Source organism: Podarcis raffonei, chromosome 4 (genome assembly GCF_027172205.1).
Source record: "Podarcis raffonei isolate rPodRaf1 chromosome 4, rPodRaf1.pri, whole genome shotgun sequence".
NCBI classification, from domain to species: Eukaryota; Metazoa; Chordata; class Lepidosauria; order Squamata; family Lacertidae; genus Podarcis; species Podarcis raffonei.
The window spans coordinates 98,890,457-98,909,405 of record NC_070605.1 but is presented as its reverse complement, the minus strand read 5'-3'; the positions used below and the strand labels follow the sequence as shown (position 1 = coordinate 98,909,405).

At 45.4% G+C, this 18,949-nt stretch overlaps 1 protein-coding gene across 3 annotated transcripts in view; it reads right to left on the bottom strand.

Annotated features, from left to right (window-relative positions):
• KLF12 (KLF transcription factor 12) overlaps positions 1-18,949 on the bottom strand; it is a 225,108-nt gene that overhangs the window by 135,212 nt on the left and 70,947 nt on the right. For all 3 annotated transcript variants that reach the window (XM_053384669.1, XM_053384671.1, XM_053384670.1), the window contains exon 2: positions 94-182. In XM_053384669.1, the coding sequence (XP_053240644.1) occupies positions 94-159 (66 nt within the window). In that variant the 5' untranslated portion in view covers positions 160-182. The remainder of the gene's footprint in view (positions 1-93; positions 183-18,949) is intronic.

Below are 18,949 nucleotides of genomic sequence, written 5' to 3'. Positions count from 1 at the left end.
GAGAGGAGCAAAGGGAAATCCTGTAAAGGTTTACCAACAACGTGACTAGGCAAAAAGAAAAATGAAATTGTGATGAAAGAGACTCGCACTTACGCCTTGTTCCGATTCCAGCAGCTCTGTTTTGACTCTGACTGCAGGCATCCCATCAAGCATAAGCATCCTGCTTCCAATGTGTTAGTGTCCTTTAAAGAGAACAAGGAAAACAAGGGTGAGCGAAGGGAGAAGCCATGAAATAACCAGGGCACTTAACCCATTCAAGACTTCTCAGAAGTTAAAACAGAAAAGAAAGAAAGTCAAGCATTCATCAACTGTGTAAGTTTAAATAAATTAGAACATATTACCAAAATATCAACACTGCTTACTTTTTGAGGTCCTTGCAAGTTACATAACCAGAGCTATGACTATGTCATAATTCCACAGGAAAGAACAGAGTGTGCTGTTGGGCACATCGTTCAGCTTCCTGAGCATCTCAGGTTTTCTTTCTTTAAATAGCAAGTTTCTAGCCATCATGGCTGCAAAGATGTGCTCCAAAAGGCATGGTTTAATGTCTGAGAAGTGATAAAAGTGGCTGAAATTGATTTCCTGTGATAGGGGATGGAAGTTCAGTGCCCTTCACAGCTGCACCAACAGAGCTCTGCAAACTAAATTATGCAAATAAGAGACTGTGTGGAAATTTATCAATTTGCAAAAAAATAAATTTAAAAAACAGGGTGCAAGGTTCAGCTTTCTTGTTTCAGAATTCTGAATATCTGGGAGCAGAAGTTGATGCTTTGGGTCTTCTTCACACACATAAAAATTCCAATCAAATAAAAGCCATTACTTGCTTTTAGGAGGAAAAGTCATCCCTAAGGAACACAAAGAAAATGTGGGTTTAGCTAATTTCCTATTGGAGTGGCGGGTGAAGGTAGGGTTTGTGTGAACTTATAAGTGATTAGGAGTGTTCAACTAAGGTGCCCCAAAGCATGGAAAGAAATCATTCCAGAATTAATCCTCTTCCTAGAAAAAGTTTGTGTTTACTTATTGGGTCCAGATTTCACATCCTAGGGTGTCATCCAGCATCTGTGGCTTGGCCATTAGCCTAGGGTGGAGTCAAAAGGGGGGGGGGGACAGCGAGGCTCTCATTTCAACCACACTCAAAGCCTTTCATTTAAAATTGTTCCCTCTTTTCTGAGTTGTGAAAAGCCAGCCCTGATATTCGCTGCAAGACTGGGCCCGATTCTACAATAAAATATCCCTGGAGCCAGACCTGCCTAGCTTAGGATCTGTCAAGCCAAAAGCAGCCCGTCAGCTATACATTATAGGCTACCTGGGGCTTGGCTCCCCCCTCCTCAGTTCTTCTTCTTTGCATTTACAGGCAAGAAGCAAAACTGGGAGGTTTTATTGAGCCTCCACAGGCTGGTACACATGGCTGATGTGCCCCTGGTGGGTCACCAGCTGTGCAGGCTTGCCAATGGCTGCTTATAGCCTGTAAGAAAATGAAGGATGAGCCAAACCTGCTATTCTGCATCCCGGAGGTGGTTTTGCCCAAATGGATTAAGGGGCCCCCTCCCCCTGAAAGTAAGGCCAGGAGGGGGCAGAGAGATGGGAGACAAAAGAACCATTCTCAAAGCCAGCCGGCAGGTTTAATGAAGTGTTGGAATCTGATTAGAGGCTAATGTCCCTTTTAGTGCTTTGCACCAATTTACAGCTGATATACTTTAACCACCACCCCCCCCTCTGCCCCGACTGCTACGAACACATTAGTGCCTTTTCTTTTTCTTAATGCAAGCTAACCAGAACCTTTGACAGTTTTTCCAGTAATAAATCAACGGAGCCCAACTAGTTCATGTGCCATTTAACACATTTACATTTAGCTCTTGTTTCCAAGGCTTTCGCCACCTTTTTGCCTTGTCCCAAAGCGTATTTGCCTCTTTGCTGCAGCGGGGAGGAAGGCCTGGCTTTTGCTCAATACGCCAGGTTTGGGTTGACATCCCTTCAAGGTACCAGTTTGCTAGGTACTAGTTTGGGCAGGCAGGTAGCTGAAGGAATGCTACACATGGGTACAGTGGTACCTCGGATTACAGATGCTTCAGGTTACAGACTCCGCTAACCCAGAAATAGTACCTCGGGTTAAGAACTTTGCTTCAGGATGAGAACAGAAATTGTGCAGCGGCGGCAGCGGGAGGCCCCATTAGCTAAAGTGGTACCTCAGGTTAAGAACAGTTTCAGGTTAAGAACAGACCTCCAGAACAAATTAAGTTCTTAACCTGAGGTACCACTGTAAATAAAAAAACTAAACTAAAAGTAGAAATAATCAGAATATTTGAAATTGTTGTGGCGCATTCTATCAATGCAGCTGGTAACCCGACTGAGAGGTGGTCGTGTCTTCCGCAAATTGACCAATCCCATGGAAGTGCTGAAAAGGATTTCAGTAAATCCAAGAAAACTTGCTTTGGTTCAGATATTTTTAAAAATAAGATAAAAAAGGTGTGTTCTTTGTAATATTGCAAAATGTTAACCACATGAAAGGTACTCCCTGGTGATATTTTTTTATTTAACTGCATTATTTTCAAATGACTGAAGATTTTGACAGATTTTTCTGAGCACTTGGGGTCAAAAGAAAGTAATTCAAAACAACTGCTGTTGAGACATTTCATTCCGAATCTGCTAGACAGAGCCAGAGGATGGTGCCAAGTGGGTGCCTTGCCCCTCCCCAACATAAATCCTGGCTACGCCCATGCTAAAAGAACTTTTTAAATATTTGGTTTTTAAACAGGGGGAAAACCCAGTGTCTGTTTCTATCTCACCAAGAAGATAAATGACTGACACTGTCATCAAAGCAGGTCCGCATAACTTGGGACCCATCAAGTCAAATGCAACTCGCTAGTCCTGTATGGCAGGCAATTCGGACTTCAGTAAACCTGGTGCATTCTGGCAACAAGTTGCATAGGCTTGGGTTCAAGTTTGGTTAAATCCTGCACGTTCTGGCTGCATTCCTTCCCCCCCCCCCCAGTCATTATCCAGCAGCTACAAGGACAGGAAACCAGGCAATAACTATATAATGCCCTAAATAATGACCCACTGGCTACATGGCGCATGCCAACTTTTGGTTATACAACCAAGAACATGGAGATGTTTCTAGATATATATATGGTACAGACTCTAGCATCCCTCCTTTACCACAGGGTCTGCCTTCGCAGATTCCTAAAGCTGGAACGAGGTGGGCAAATGCAGTTACCCAGAACATTTTGGGTTCTCAGTTCTACGAAGTGAAAACAAAAACTTTTGCTAATGCTGTGCTCTGCTTCCCTACTTGTCCAGCTACTGACTCAGGCTGATTTTCAATAGCTTGGAAGTGAATTAAGCCTCATCTTCACTAGAAACTGTATTGGTGTGTTACAAATGTGTGTGAGAAATGGGGTGGATAGGAAGCAGATAGCCACAAAATGGGGGCAGGAAAGAGACTGGGATAGGGGTGTGGGTTTTTTGTGGGGGACTCTATTGCGTTGGTGAATAGCCAAGGATAGGAGAAGAGCTGGAGAGGAAGCACTTGTAGCAATAAGTTTGAATGGAACAACCCATATATGGCCAACACTTTGGGATCCTTTCCATAGTCACAATCTACCGTGAATGAAAGAGAAAGAACTAGGACAGGGGTCCCCAAGCTAAGGTCCGCGGGCCGGATAATGCCCAAGGGACTCATTTATCTGGCCCGCGGCGACCCCCGCCCCCGCTCTTACTGGCGCTGCGCAGCTGCCCACTTCCAGGTCAGAGGAACACCGGAAATAGCTTGTGCTCATGTGCAAGCATTATTTGTGCATGCGCAAGTGCACATCTGGGTCGGAAACCCATGCACATGCACACAAGCTATTTCCAGTGCTCCTCCGACCCGGAAGTGCGCCAGAAATAGAGTGTGCAAACATGTGTGCGCATGCGCTCCCTCACCCTCCGGCCCGCCGCATGATCGGTGCTGGAGACACCGGCCCCAGGCGCGGTAAGTTTGCTGACCCCTGAACTAGGATCTTGTGTAAAGATATGAACTGGAAGACTGGCTGCATTCAGACAATAAGCCCCATTTCCTTCCATTCTGCAGTGTGGCTTTGGGGAGGAAGATTTCTGATCAACGGCAGCTAGTCATCTTATCTAAACCTGAAAAACTGTGGCTAATCAAAACATTGGGGTGTTTTTTAAGCCAACTTCAAACTTTGGATTACGAAGCCCTCTCGTTTCAAGAAAATATAGTTAAGATTAACCACAGTTTAGCATTCAGACATAGCGCTCAAGTGCAGTTAAGCAAAGGTTTCCATTCTCCTTGAACCTGTGCTGGAGTAGGAGAGTGGAGAAAGGGCCTGAGGCTTCTTGTAGCTGATTCCCATCGTGATAAGCCATGGTTCATCATAGTATCATACTTCATTGTCTGCCCCACCCAGAAAGCTGAATTAGAAAATGAAATGCAAGGCGGGGAAATGTGGAGTAATACAAACAGGAGGTAATGTGCACATTCCTAGAAGTTAGTGTCCAGTGGATAAATCAACCATCAACATGACAGATCCAATAGAATATGGATTCAAATGTGATCCTAGGAAAGCAGGCTATAAAGACTGGTTGAATACTAAAATCAATATATTAGGAACACTTAAATGTTGATGCATAGCTTATCTATGCAGCTGAAAGTCAGAATATCTTTCACCCTCACACTTTTCTCCAATTGTAACGCAAAATCTGCATCACTGAATTCTCTGGTTTCTCTCAGTCACCAGCCTTTCCCAGCTGTTCCCCTTGCACCAAACCACTTTCCGTTCTGGAAGGTCCCACAGAATTTCAGGGGCTGCAAAGGCGGTCGTGGGAAGGGGGCAGCAGAAAAGTCCCACGGCGCAAGCACAACACAAGCCATGCATCTTTGGCATTAACATTATAAATATAAGGAAACTGAACTGTTAGGTGGCAAAGGCACTGAAGACTGACAGAGAAAATGCAGGAAAGTGGAACAAATCTTTGCATCAGCTGTCACGGCAGAAGATGGAGAGGTGTCTACACCTGGAAAACTGTGTCAAACAAAGCGTTAGCACTAACCGATGAATTCAGAAGCAACATGTCACCAAGAAAGTCACCCAACAGCCTTCAAGAATTAAGGCGAGAAACTGCTTACGCTCAATGAAAACAATGTCACTTTTCTCCTAAATCAGGCCAGAAGGTAACCAGTTTAATATTATTGCCAACGTAACTTTGACCTCTAGGTTCTACCATTTCATCCTGATACTTCTAGCTAAATGAAAACTGACGAAGATTTAGTAATAAGAAGGGGTGAAGTCTACTCGGGCAAAAAATTCTTAGGTGAAAAGGACAACAAGCGAATGAAGCAATTGTGATCAAATTCAGAAAAGAAAGATATGAAAGAAGAGCCTTTGGCTGTAGATTTCTGCATTCCGGGAAATCAAAGTTTTAAAGCTGCTATATTTTTAAAAGTAAAAAGTGCTTGAAAGAAGTATGTCAAGCCACTTATGAGGAAGAGCAAATATCCCCAAGTGTATTAAGATTTCTCAGTGCAAGCGCCTTTGATAAACTCAAGAGGCACCATTAATTAATTGCTCCCTGTTGCGATTCTAAGCCCTCATTAGTGTGTTTTAGCACAGAATAACTGGTCATGCAGCATGGAGATCTGGCAATGCACCGTGAAGTATTCTCTTCTCACATGCATGACAACTTTGCCTCTGCCCAAGCCTTCAATGTCACCGAGAGATGAGCACACTTAACACTTAACCGCGCTGCTCACTTCTACATAGTAGGTTAAGGTTAGGGGTGGGGAATATCTGGTTTCCAACTCTGAAGCATATCACCAGTTAAACGATATATCAGTATACATATCACAATGTCTGAAATAAGGATGGAGCTGTGTAGAAGCATAGAATGGCTTCACAGTTTTCCCCACAGTGTGATTTTTGCACAGCACACACATCATGATATGCAATATATTGCCAGGTCAAACCAGTTTTGGACAATACATCGCCCAGCCCTGGTTAAGGTGGGAAACAAAAGCAACATTGGACCCACTGGTAAGACACTTCGGCTGAAAAGGAAGAGCTTGGAAGTGTTCACAATCACTTTTAGACAATCACAGTTTCCTACAGCATCCAATCTGGGATCTAGGGTTAACCGTACAGTCCAATCTGGGATGTTTGGTGTCAACAGTACAGCTTCATAACCTATGGGATGAAGGTTTTAAAAGTGGTTTCGATGGAAACTGTTTCCCTCTTCTCCCAGAGCAAGGTGCACTTTCAACACCCATCAGCTGACAGACATCGGGAGTGCGCATTGCTTGAGCAAAGGAATAACTGAGAACTCTCTTTATTATTGTCAGTATTTACTAAATTAGTGTACTGCCCTTCATCTGTAGATCTCAGAATGTAGATCTAAGAATGCAAGATTAAAAACAACCACAAAATACATAATAAAAGCAAGAGCAACACGAAACAATAAACCTGTCCCTCCACCCAATTTAAAAGGCTGTAGAATATTAATCAGCCAGAGGCTTGGTTGAAGAGGAACATTTTTGCCTGGCACCTAAAGATGGTGTCAGGCAAGCCTCTTAGGAGAGGGCATACCACAAACAGGGAGCCACTGCAGAAAAGGCCCGTTCTTGTGTTGCCACCCTCTGGACCTCACATGGAGGAGGCACACAAAGAAGGGCTTCAGAGGATGATCTCAGGGTCTAGGTAGGTTCATATGGAGAGAGGTGGTCCTTGAAGTATTACTGCGGTTCTGAACTGGGCCCTGAAACAAACTGGCAGCCAGTACAGTCACACAAGGATCCGTGCAATATGCGCAAACCATCTTGCCTCAGTGAGCAACCTGGCTGCCAAATTCTGCACCAGCTGAAGTTTCCATCTTCAGAGGCAGTCTTACGTAGAACTCCTGATTGTTCCTTTGAAGCCAGATGTAGGGTGGGTGATGTGCCCTGCTCCAAATAGCCTGATGGGTCAAAGGGAGAAGCTTGCCAGGCCACGTTTGGCACACAAGCTGAAGGTCTCCCACCCTGACCTAGTGGAATATTGTCTGAGTTTCAAAGGTCTCAGAGAGAGAGGCAGGGAAGGGACAGCAACAGAGAGCTACAGTGGTACCTCGGTTTAAGAACAGTCCAGTTTAAGAACGATTCAGTTTACAAACTCCGCAAAACCGGAAATAGTGTCCCAGTTTGAGAACTTTACCTCAGTCTGAGAACGGAATCCGAACGGTGGAAGGGCACCGGCGCTGGGAGGCCTCATTAGGGAAAGCCCACCTCGGTTTAAGAATGGTTTTGGTTTAAGAACAGACTTCCGGAACGGATTAAATTCATATACTGAGGTACCACTGTATTTCCCAGCTGGGAATCCTACTAAGTGGAGATGCTGGCGACTGAACATGGGACGAACACATACCTTGATGTACTCTATCGTAGAACTGCAATCCCTTTTCCTATTTAGTGGTTGATACTTTTCCCCCAACCTTGCTATAATGACTGCATAGGTATTTTTAGTTTCTCTTTCATATGTCCTGTGTGAGAGGGTGTTGAATACACATGTGGTATCCCTGCAGACTGGAAATATTTCCTGCTCCCATTGCCCATGTGTGCATTGACCGGTGATGTCCTTCTCGTAGGGAGACTTTACAGCACTGCGAGGAATAGAACTCAAGGCTTTTAAGACCCTTAAACCATTCCTCCTGATTCCCATCACTTTGCTCCAAGTAATCATGGGGCACGCTAGATTCCCATAAAGCACCAGGAGAGACACAGTTCAAATATTGCATGAACACTTCAATAAATCCAGCACCATTTAGAATTATATCAAAGAACAGCCATTCTACCCGCTGTTCCATGACAGGAATAATAAATCACTAGCTATTAAGAAAAGATTTTGCAACTTTGACTTCCATCATTTATCTTTCCAGCTGTTCATTTAAAAACGTGGAATAAATTCAGTACAGTGAGTGGATCCCTATTTTACAACAACACATGCCTTACTTTCAATGCAAGCCAATTGCTTGGGGTCAGAGCACCTCTAAGTCTCCTGATCCTGTACAATGGGATTAGTGTTGGGCCACAGGGTTTGTGTAGGCTCCTGTTCTAGACTAAGCCTTCTCCAGCATGAATCCCCTAGACCAGTGTTCCCCAACCTTGGGCCTCCAGCTGTTTTTGGACTACAATTCCCATCATCCTTGACCACTGGTCTTGCTAGCGAGGGATGATGGGAGTTGTAGTCCAAAAACAGCTGGAGGCCCAAGGTTGGGGAACACCGCCCTAGACCACCAGCTGCCACCAGCCTTTACCAAGTTGCACTGGCACCATTCTTAACCAGGGGTCAGATCCTGGGGATGCTTTGGTGCAATCTGAAACTGCCAGGGGCAGAGAAAGAACCACATTATAAAGGCATGTGTCCATAAATCACCTCCATGTGCCCAAGCGACTTCTGAGTGTTCCTAACCTTAATAATGAGGGAGTGACTCTACCTTCTGTGGTATTACTTTGCTGGATCAGACTCATCTATTCCAGCATTTTGTCTCCAGCCAGCCAGATGCCTCTGGGTACCCACAAGCAAAACACAAAGAGCGACACTTGTTTACCCCTGACAGCTGGTCTTCAGCGGTTGTGCTGCCATTTAACAATTACGGCCAATAGGCATTGATAAGCCTGTCCTCCAGAACTCCATCTAATCCATTTTTAAAACCCATCTGAGCTGGCAGCCATCACTTCATCCTTCCCTTAATGAATTCCAAAAATTAATTATGCATTATGTGAAGAAGTACTTGCTATGACTAGAACATAGGAACCATAACTCAATTTCTAAGGCTGTAGCCGTTCCAAGTGATGGCACTGATCCGCAAGTCACTTTTCATCCCTCCGAAAGTTTTGTACGCATTAAGGAATTAAACCAAAGTGACGATCCCTTTTACAAAAAAGGCAGCTCATGACATCTCATGGTCTGATTCCCAACACTGTATGAGCATTGCTCTGATATCTCTGCTATTTGTAGCAATCATGTTAATAAAACAGCAGACTGGTCATGCATACTGAACTGGAATAAACTCTTGCTGTTGTGCAGGCTGGAACATCTATATCTCATCCATTATGCAAATCTCCAAAGAGCAGCTAAGCAGCAGTTAAATTAATGCAGTCAATAAGATTAGCCACCCATCTAAGTTAATTTTCACTTCAGCAAAACAAAAGCAGTCGTTCTGTTTTCTCATTTGAAAGAAATGTTGCTTGTTGCACTTACTTTGATGCGCTCTGCTTCTGCTGTGCTAGATGACCAGGGGGCAGGGGGAATGTTTATACCAGCTCAATCCAGCAACTCTTGCATTGCATGACCAAAAAAATATGACACCCAAAACTCAAACACTGGCTGGGATCCTAAGATAATTTCAGCCAGGCTGCAATCCTGCACACACTTATTTGAGAACAAGTCCTACTTAACTCAGTGCACCTTACGTCTGAGTAAACATGTACAGGATTGAACTGAAAAACGTTACTGGCCAGATGTATTCCAGGACACACAGTAAAAACATGCACAGAGAAACTAAACAGCACTTGGCCAATACAGTGGTGCCTTGATTCCCAAACTTAATCTGTCCGGAAGTCTGTTCCAAAACCAAAGCGTTCCAAACCCAAGGTATGTTTTCCCATACAAAGTAATGCAAAATGAATTTATCCATTCCAGAATTTAAAAAACCCCTAAATCAGCAATTTAACATGAATTTTACTATCTAACGAGACCGTTGATCCATAAAATGAAAGCAATAATCAATGTACTGTACTATAAAATAAATAAGACAGTATTGTAGACGATAGAAATTATATATATAAAAAATCTTATGTGCACTGATGATAGTCATTGTTTGGATGGAGGGCTTTTATTCATTTCTGCAGTCACACAATCAAGCAATCAGTAGCTGAACTGGGTTCCACACAGTCACAAAAACGAAGTCACAAGCCACAGTCACAAGTCAGTCCCATAAAACAAAGAACAAGTCACAGTGGAAAAAACACAACGAAAAAGCCACACAAACAAAAATGCAAAAAAATAGCAAAAACAAAATCTCCAAATATCACCTCTGTGTTGCGTGGGTGCTCGGGACTCAACAACCGACACACTCAACAGGAAGCCTCTGATTAGAAGCGGGGGACTCAATTTACAAACGAAACACACTCAACAGGAAGCGGAACATGTTCTGCTTCCAAGTCAAAGTTCACAAACCCGGAACACCTACTTCCGGGTTTGCAGCCTTCTATTTCCAAGTTGTTTATAAACTAGGCTGTTCTAAAACCAAGGTACCACTGTAATGAAATTACACTGGACCATTTAACGTTAAAAGTATTAGAGACAACATTATAAAGGCAAGCTCATTTCAACACAGGTTTGTCTGAGGTTTCCAATATAAAAATATCTATTTCAAAAGGCAATAAACTCATGCCAGTTGTGGTACAGTATATCCAACTTTTGATATTATTGCTTATAGTCCCATGGACTGCAAGAAGATCAAACCATTCTGAAGGAAATCAGCCCTGAGTGCTCACTGGAAGGACAGATCGTGAAGCTGAGGCTCCAATACTTTGGCCACCTCATGAGAAGAGAAGACTCCCTGGAAAAGACCCTGGTGTTGGGAAAGATGGAGGGCACAAGGAGAAGGGGACGACAGAGGACGAGATGGTTGGACAGTGTTTGACCAAACTGCGGGAGGCAGTGGAAGACAGGAGCGCCTGGCGTGTTCTGGTCCATGGGGTCACGAAGAGTCGGACACGACTAAACGACTAAACAACAAATATTCCAACTGCTAGTATCCACAGAACCATAGAATTGTAGAGTTGGAAGTGACCAGGAGGGTCATCTCCTCAGCCTCCAGCAAGGCAGGAATCTTTTGCCCAGTGCATCCTTCTTTCTCTCCCTCCCCCCCCCCCCCGCTGTACCCTTGCACTAGTCAGTAAAACAATACAGGATAAGGCTTGAAGACACAAGCCTGCCTGCCTACAGAAGAGGTTTGAGGAAAGAGGCGAAGGAGCGCTGCCCCTTCACCTCTGTCCCCGGAGCTTGCCGTTCTCCCCCGGCCTGCCTTCAGAAGAGGTCCGGGGACAGACTGTCCCGGACCTGGTCTGAAGGCGGTCTCCATAGGAACGCATTAATTGATTTTCAATGCATTCCTATGGGAAACCGTGCTTCGCAAGACAAAAAACTCGCAAGAAGAAAAAACTCGTGGAACGAATTAATTTCGTCTTGCAGGGCACCACTGTATTGCCTCTTCACTGCCAAGTTGTAAGAAAACATCTTCATTGTTGGTATTCAAATCATGGGGGACCTCTACTAACATTTTATGTTTTAATCACTTCAAACTCAGTTCATCATTAACCCTTTCCACCAAATGCTTTACAGTGGTACCTCGGGTTACAGACGCTGCAGGTTACATACGCTTCAGGTTACAGACTCCGCTAAAGCAGAAATAGTACCTCGGGTTAAGAACCTTGCTTCAGGACGAGAACAGAAATCATGCGGCGGCGGCAGCGGGAGGCCCCATTAGCTGAAGTGGTACCTCAAGTTAAGAACAGTTTCAGGTTAAGAACGGACCTCCAGAACGAATTAAGTTCTTAACTCGAGGTACCACTGTATTCTTAATTGCTTCCTAAGACAACTACAGAGCAATTCTCATTGAGGGAGTTAAGTCTCTTGGTAGTGAGATCTCCCATGATGGGGGGTGCTCTTCTGCAAAGAGGAAAACTAAAAATCATCTTACAGAGGCTCAGTTTGCATCTAATGTTAAGCCAAACCCATGGCTTAACATGAATGCATGGGCGAGCAGGTTGCTGGAGAAGAGACGTTGAAGGAGAGAGGGAGCTGCAATAGTCCCGAGGCAGCCTGAAGTGCCCCATCTCATTGACGTCACATCTGAGCCTCCAGTAGCCCCTCTAACTACACACACATAGATGATAGATAGATAGATGATAGATCACTGTGTCATAAAAAAATATATCAAAGCCAATTACAGTAATAAAAATATAAAACCATATAATAAAAAGTGAAAAACGGCATCAATTAGCCATTGTGGAAGGTTGTATTGCATGCATAGATCTGGTTGAATAGAAAAGTTTTCAGCAGACATTGATTCATTCATTTAGTTATATCAAAGTTGACGCAGAAGGCACCTGCTGAATCCCTACTGGCAGAATATTCCACAGGACTGGGTGGATGACACTAAAGACTTGGTTTGTTCTTGTTCTCAAACAAGCCTCATCAACTTGGGGAACTATCACCATCATTCCTATAGATGATCTCAGTGATTGAGCCAGGATATAAAAGTTCAGGTGATTCCTGAGGTACCCATGACTCTTTCGCCAAAGACTCCAGAGTGCCTTATGCCCATATGGTTCCCAGGTTGCTTCCTTTCCAGGCAGGTTGCAGAGCCAGGCCTGCTTAGCTTCACCTGCATCATGTTCCTGCAGACCATTCTCTGAGCCTCCAACCCTGCCCCATCACACCTATCTGAAACTGAATGCAAGTAGGACTGATTCTGCTTCTGCAAAGAGGATGGAGGGCGATATAAAAGCCCATCCCCTTATTGTGAAATCCCCTTAAAATATGAACCTTAATAATTATGACCACGTTGTTCACTAGCTCAATCTGGTACCCTCCAGATGTTGTTGGAACCCAACTCACATCAGCCCAGCCAGCATGTCCAATGGCCAGGGATGACTGGAACTGGGAGGTCAACCATCTCTGGAGGGCCCCAGGCCTCGGAAGGCTGGGCTAGGGAATCTTTAGGCACCTTCTTGGCCTCCTTGTTAAAAAGGGACGTGGGTGGCGATGTGGGTTAGACCACAGAGCCTAGGTCTTGCCGATCAGCAGGTCAGCTGCTGCTCCTGCCAACCTAGCAGTTCGAAAGCACATCAAAGTGCAAGTAGATAAATAGGTACCACTCTGGCGGGAAGGTAAACGGCATTTCCGAGTGCTGCTCTGGTTTGCCAGAAGTGGTTTAGTCATGCTGGCCACATGACCCAGAAGCTGTACGCCGGCTCCCTCGGCCACGACTGGACCTAATGGTCAGGGGTCCCTTTACCTTTTAGGCCTCCTTGTTATTGGCATCCATCTGTCTTGTGAGACAATGGAGTGCGCCTCTGGGGGTGGCATCAAACCACTGAAGCCACCTCCCCGGGGCACAAGCCTGGGCATTGTGCATGGAGGTCCTGGGCTCCTCAGGCAACAAGACCCCCCTCTCGGCCTCTCTGATGTGGTCCAAAGGGAAAGCAGAGCTATACGTTTGGCACCAGCCTGGCTGCAGGAGTAGCTGGCTGCACAATCTGTCTTAGGACTCCACTCTTGATTTAATCCTTAAGCCAAATATATCTCTGCAGAAATGACCTTCTTGATGGTCGGACCTATTATCGATCTCCTCCGCTCCATCTGCTGGAGACTGTCTTCACATGCAGGGGAAGTCCCTATCTCACCAAGGGTTTGAGACCCATCGGCTTCCCGCACCTGCTTTAGCCGGCCAGGGAAGGGCTTCCAGGCCCACGTTAATTAGACATCAGCTGGCCTCCTTATTCCACCAATGCAGAGCATCCATCATTTTAATGCTGCAATTTCTTCTTGCTGCTGTTCCTGGGTATCTGTATTCATAACGAAGTGTGACAAGGCATTCTATGAGCCTCTCTCTTTGCCTCAGCCTGATGTAAACTGTAAAGAATCTGACAAAGAAGGGAGCGTGGATTGATGCTCAGCACCAGATCGCACCCTTGGGATTCATATACTTTATCCTTTTTATGTTTCTGTTCACATTTGTGCTCTTGCGCAAAGCCAAGGGGACGGAGTTAAAGATGACAGAGACTCTCCAAAAGCCGTTACTTTCCTCCTAGCAAACAGAGTGCATGGATGTGACAGTAATCACGCAGGGCCCTCCACTGTTACTGGCGACTTCATAATAGGGCACACTATAGATTTAGGATAGACGGGAATGTCGCCTCGGGGCTCGCAAAGCTCCTCCACGCAGTTAGATTTCACCGGAAATGTAAGCAGAAAGGAATGGCACTAACCCACAGATAAATCTGCAATCTGATTAGATGTAGAAAAAGGCAGGCAGACTTAATAACACTGCCTTACATCCGAATTAGTGACAGGAAAGCTTCGTCATGCTGTGTCATCTGTATGTTGCGCCCAAACCATTCTCAGGGATGGCAAAGGCAGAAAAATTCAAATGCCCACCTACTGCCCAGTGCTAAACTTGTACAGTGGTACTTCAGGTTACATACGCTTCAGGTTACAGATTCCGCTAACCCAGAAATAGTACCTTGGGTTAAGAACTTTGCTTCAGGATGAGAACAGAAATCGTGCTCTGGCGGCGCAGCAGCAGCGGGAGGCCCCATTAGCTAAAGTGGTGCTTCGGGTTAAGAACAGTTTCAGGTGAAGAACGGACCTCCGGAACGAATTAAGTACTTAACCCAAGGTACCACTGTAATAGTGAACTAACAGTGCAACCCTATACAGGTCCACTCAGAAGCCCCCATTGAGTTACCAACAGGTGAGTATAGGGTTGCAGCCCAAAGAGCAGGTACTCGTACTATCCAAATTTTCGAGAGTCTCTGTTTTCTGGTACCTGAACCTTGAAAGACATATTCCTATCTTGCCTGTCCCTGTGAATGCCCTTTCATAAGTTTGTCAGTAAGCACAAAGGTGCGCTGGAGTTCTTCAGAGGTTCCAAATTCCTCTCCTTGGCCTCCAGAAATTCAGTGTCCATTTGTGTGTGTGCGCGCATGCATGAATGGTAACTTCATAGCACATGCATGCAAGTGCAGGGTGGCCACAAGAGTCACACTGCTTCCTGTCACATAACCACCTTTCCAGATAATACGCAAGCATTGCAACACCACTTTTAAAAAAAACATCGGGAGAGGAATTTAGAGAGAAGTAGAAGTGGAGGAGGGGGACGCGGGTGGCGCTGTGGGTTAAACCACAGAGCCTAGGACTTGCCAATCAGGTCGGCGGTTCGAATCCCCACAACGGGGTGAGCTCCTGTTGTTCGGTCCCTGCTCCTGCCAACCTAGCAGTTCGAAAGCACATCAAAGTGCAAGTAGATAAATAGGTACCGCTCCGGTGGGAAGGTAAACAGCATTTCCGTGCGCTGCTCTGGTTCACCAGAAGTGGCTTAGTCATGCTGGCCACATGACCCGGAAGCTGTACGCCGGCTCCCTCGGCCAGTAAAGCGAGATGAGCGCCACAACCCCAGAGTCGGCCACGACTGGACCTAATCGTCAGGGATCCCTTTACCTTTACCTTTAGCAATGGAGGAGGGATGGGTTCTTAACCCTTTCCCCACCAACCATCCCAATCTCCCCAACAAATGGCTCCCTGTGGGATTTCAATAGCGCTGGTGCCCTAATGGGGCAAATTCCTACAGGGCACCAAATCTCCTATCCGTGGCTAGATTTGTTCAGTGTTCCATCTGTATCAAAAATGAGAAAGGAAACGGGGGCTATGAATGGACACGAAGGCAAACAGAGGGGGTAATCAACCCTATATTGATTTGAAAGAACCAGTTACATTTTTGGCTAAAGGAACCTCCTCTTATAATGCTGTCGGCCTCCGAGTGCTCTAGCTATTGCACATGTCTTTGCTCCATCTTGGATCTATCACGGAAACTGCCTTTTCCCTGTTTCCTCTGTCTTGGCATCTTCTGAATTGCTTCAGAATTTCCATTTCATAAGGCAATTTTTCTTTGGCACACAAGTCAGCCGGAGAGCCTTAGGCATTTATTTTTTTTAAAGAAAAAAACCCTCTCCCCCACTTTTTTAAAAAAAGCGCACAGGAGAGAGATGCCTTTGAGCTGCTAGCAACCCGTCCCTGTGCCAATAATATCCAAACTGGTCCCTTCCGCCAACTTTCATGACTACATGTAAAACATATGCATTTCCATGGTATGAGACTGCCAAATGGTGTGTGTGTGTGTAGCAACCCAAACATAAGGCTCTGTTAAATTACTTGTAGATTACATTTTAAAAGCTCCATGGGGTGTTTCACAAAGGCAAAGCTTTCTGACCTGCAATTGTTTCCAATTCTTTGCTGTCCCCCAACCCCCCGGACTTCAGTGCTTTCTTCAACACATGCCACACAGAAACACACCCACCCCACAGTGCATCTTGGCATCCCACTGTTGGAAACGGCTGGGTACTGTCATGTTTCTGCCACGGGCAATCCATAGACACCCAGTAAGCAAAGTTGCCACCAACTCATTTGACAATTCTTCTTTTCACAGCTCTTCCCACAGTCAGGAGTTGCGCTTATCTACGTTCCCTACTTCAGAGCTGTTCCAACATGACTACCCTTCGAACACAAAGCACAACAGGGTCGCACATTATTACCAGTGGTGTAATGGAGTAGGGATGGGCGGGAACTGAGCGCCACTGTTATTTCACAGCGGGGGCAATGATGTCATCTCCCAGGACGCTGTTTGCTAATCCGCATGCCAAATAAATAAGCTTTTTATCAGAGAGAAACCTACTGAATGAGCTTAAGCAGAGGAAGAGGAAGGTTATGCATTAGCGTGCACGGCTAAGGGTTGAACTGCCACTTTTATTCCAACCAAAACGCTGCAAAACAGCAAGCAAGCTCTTGAGTCCACCAGAAGCCTTAATCATGCTGGCTGATAAACAAAGTGGAGGGGAGGGGGAGAGATGAAAAAACTCTTGCCTTGGTATGGATGCCATTATTGTTGCCACTACAGTGGTACCTCAGGTTACAGACGCCAGAACGAATTAAGATCTTCTAATGGTTATGGGGTTGCTCGTGCGTAAGTTGCTGCCACTCCTGGGTAGGTGGCCTGGTTAAACCTTTCCTGGCTGGACAGCCCCTCACTTCGTGGCTGCTCAGTCGCTGGCAGAATCCGACAGTGGGCGTTTCTTCAACCTTTTCCAACATAAAAGTTATTTGACGCCCAGTCTCCTCCTAGCCTCCCTGCGCGGAAGCCTTCTGCGCAGGGTGGGCGTGGGTAGCGGAGGACGTGTGCTCTCTCCGCTGGTGTCCAGTGAAGAGTCTCGGAGCCTGCTCTCCGCTTCCCCCATTGGCGCCCCTCCATCCCTGGTGTCGCGCTGAATTTCTTCCCCAACAGGAGACCTGCCTCTCTCCCTACTTGGCCCCTCTCCAGCATCGTCGTGGAGCCCCTCCTCCTCCTCTCGTTCCGATGGCAGTTCCCTGACAGATCTTAACCCAAGGTACCACTGTATTATTATTATTATACAGTGGTACCTCGGGTTAAGTACTTAATTCGTTCCAGAGGTCCGTTCTTAACCTGAAACTGTTCTTAACCTGAAGCACCACTTTAGCTAATGGGGCCTCCTGCTGCTGCCACGCTGCCGGAGCACGATTTCTGTTCTTATCCTGAAGCAAAGTTCTTAACCTGAATCACTATTTCTGGGTTAGCGGAGTCTGTAACCTGAAGCGTATGTAACCTGAGGTACCACTGTATATTTATTTACATCCTGCCTTTTTCCCTGATGAGACTCAAGGCAGCTTACAGATAAAAACAAGAACTGCTAAAAACCTGGGAAAAAATCAATCATAAAAAATACAATTAAACATATATATGATAGCTTTTAAAAACATACAGACAATCACAAGCAAAACAGCACAGCGCCAGCCCTTTCATTAAAAGCAGCCAGTTCCCAAAAGCCTGTTGGAACTAGGTTTTCCCCTGCTCGTGGACGGACAGCAAGGAGGGAGCCAGTCTAGCTTCTCTGGGAAGGGAGTTCCAAAGTCAGGGAGCAGCCACCAAGAAGGCCCTCTCCTGTGTCTTCACCAAGTATGCCTGTGAGAGTAGCAGGACCTCCCGCAAAAAGCTTAGACTCCAGGCAGGTTTGTATGGGGAATACGGTCTTTAAGATAACTTGGACCTAAGATGCATAGGTCTGCTTAATGCCTGCTATGGTCAAAAATTCATCTTTCTTGTTGTTGTTATTGGTGGTGTTTTACAGCCTTAGAAACAGTGTGAGTACTTATTAATTGCACTTTTAATTTGAAAAATTAAACGATGGGCATGTGGCTACAGGGATTGTCGTGGCAAGCCCCTGCACTTCAGAATTTGCTGTTGCAGCACTGATTCTAGTTTCCAGTACACGGCGCATAAAGGTTTCACCACAGAGGTGTCAATGAATAGAGGAAGCCACTCTATCCCATAGAGAAACATGGCTAGTGGCAACTTTTAGTTTTGACTGTGAGATCAGGCTGCATGCCCCACTCCAGCCACCTGATTCTCAAAGGGTGTGGCGCACCACATTCGTGTGGCAGGAGGATGGCAAGTGTGGTGGGAAAATTCAAGGACAATCAATTCTGTATTTCAGGAATGAGACATGTTCTTATGTAGCTGCATTGTTTTGTACTTTCTGGCTGTCCCCCAATCATATTATAAAGTAATAACAATAGCAATAACAGTAACTGTAACAATAACAATAATAATAATTTTATTTATACCCCACCCTTCCCGGTTCAGAAAACCAGGCTCAGGGCAGCTAATAGCAAATTTAAAACACTTAATTGATGCAACACAAAACAGCATAAAATACAGGTTAAAACGTGAATAACAATAAATTCAGAATTCAAAAATCAATTTAGGGGGGAAATCCATCCAATAAACCTTAGATGATCACCAGGGCTAGCTGGCTAAATTAGTTCTATTTGGGCCAGCGAGGAGACCAGGGGAGAATTAGCTGCGGGATCCCAGAGCAGTAATCTTCATAAAAAGGGGAGGGGGAGGGAAGGAAGGGGAATAAAAGATCAGGCTCAGTTCAAATTGAAAGCCAGGCGGAATAGCTCTGTCTTACAGGCCCTGCGGAAAGAAGTTAAATCCTGCAGGGCCCTGGTCTTGTTCTGCGTTCTAAATCAAGCCTTGCTAGGAGTTAGCTGTTAGCTGGCGGCTAACAGATTGAGGTTGAATCCTGACAAGACAGAAGTACTGTTTTTGGGGG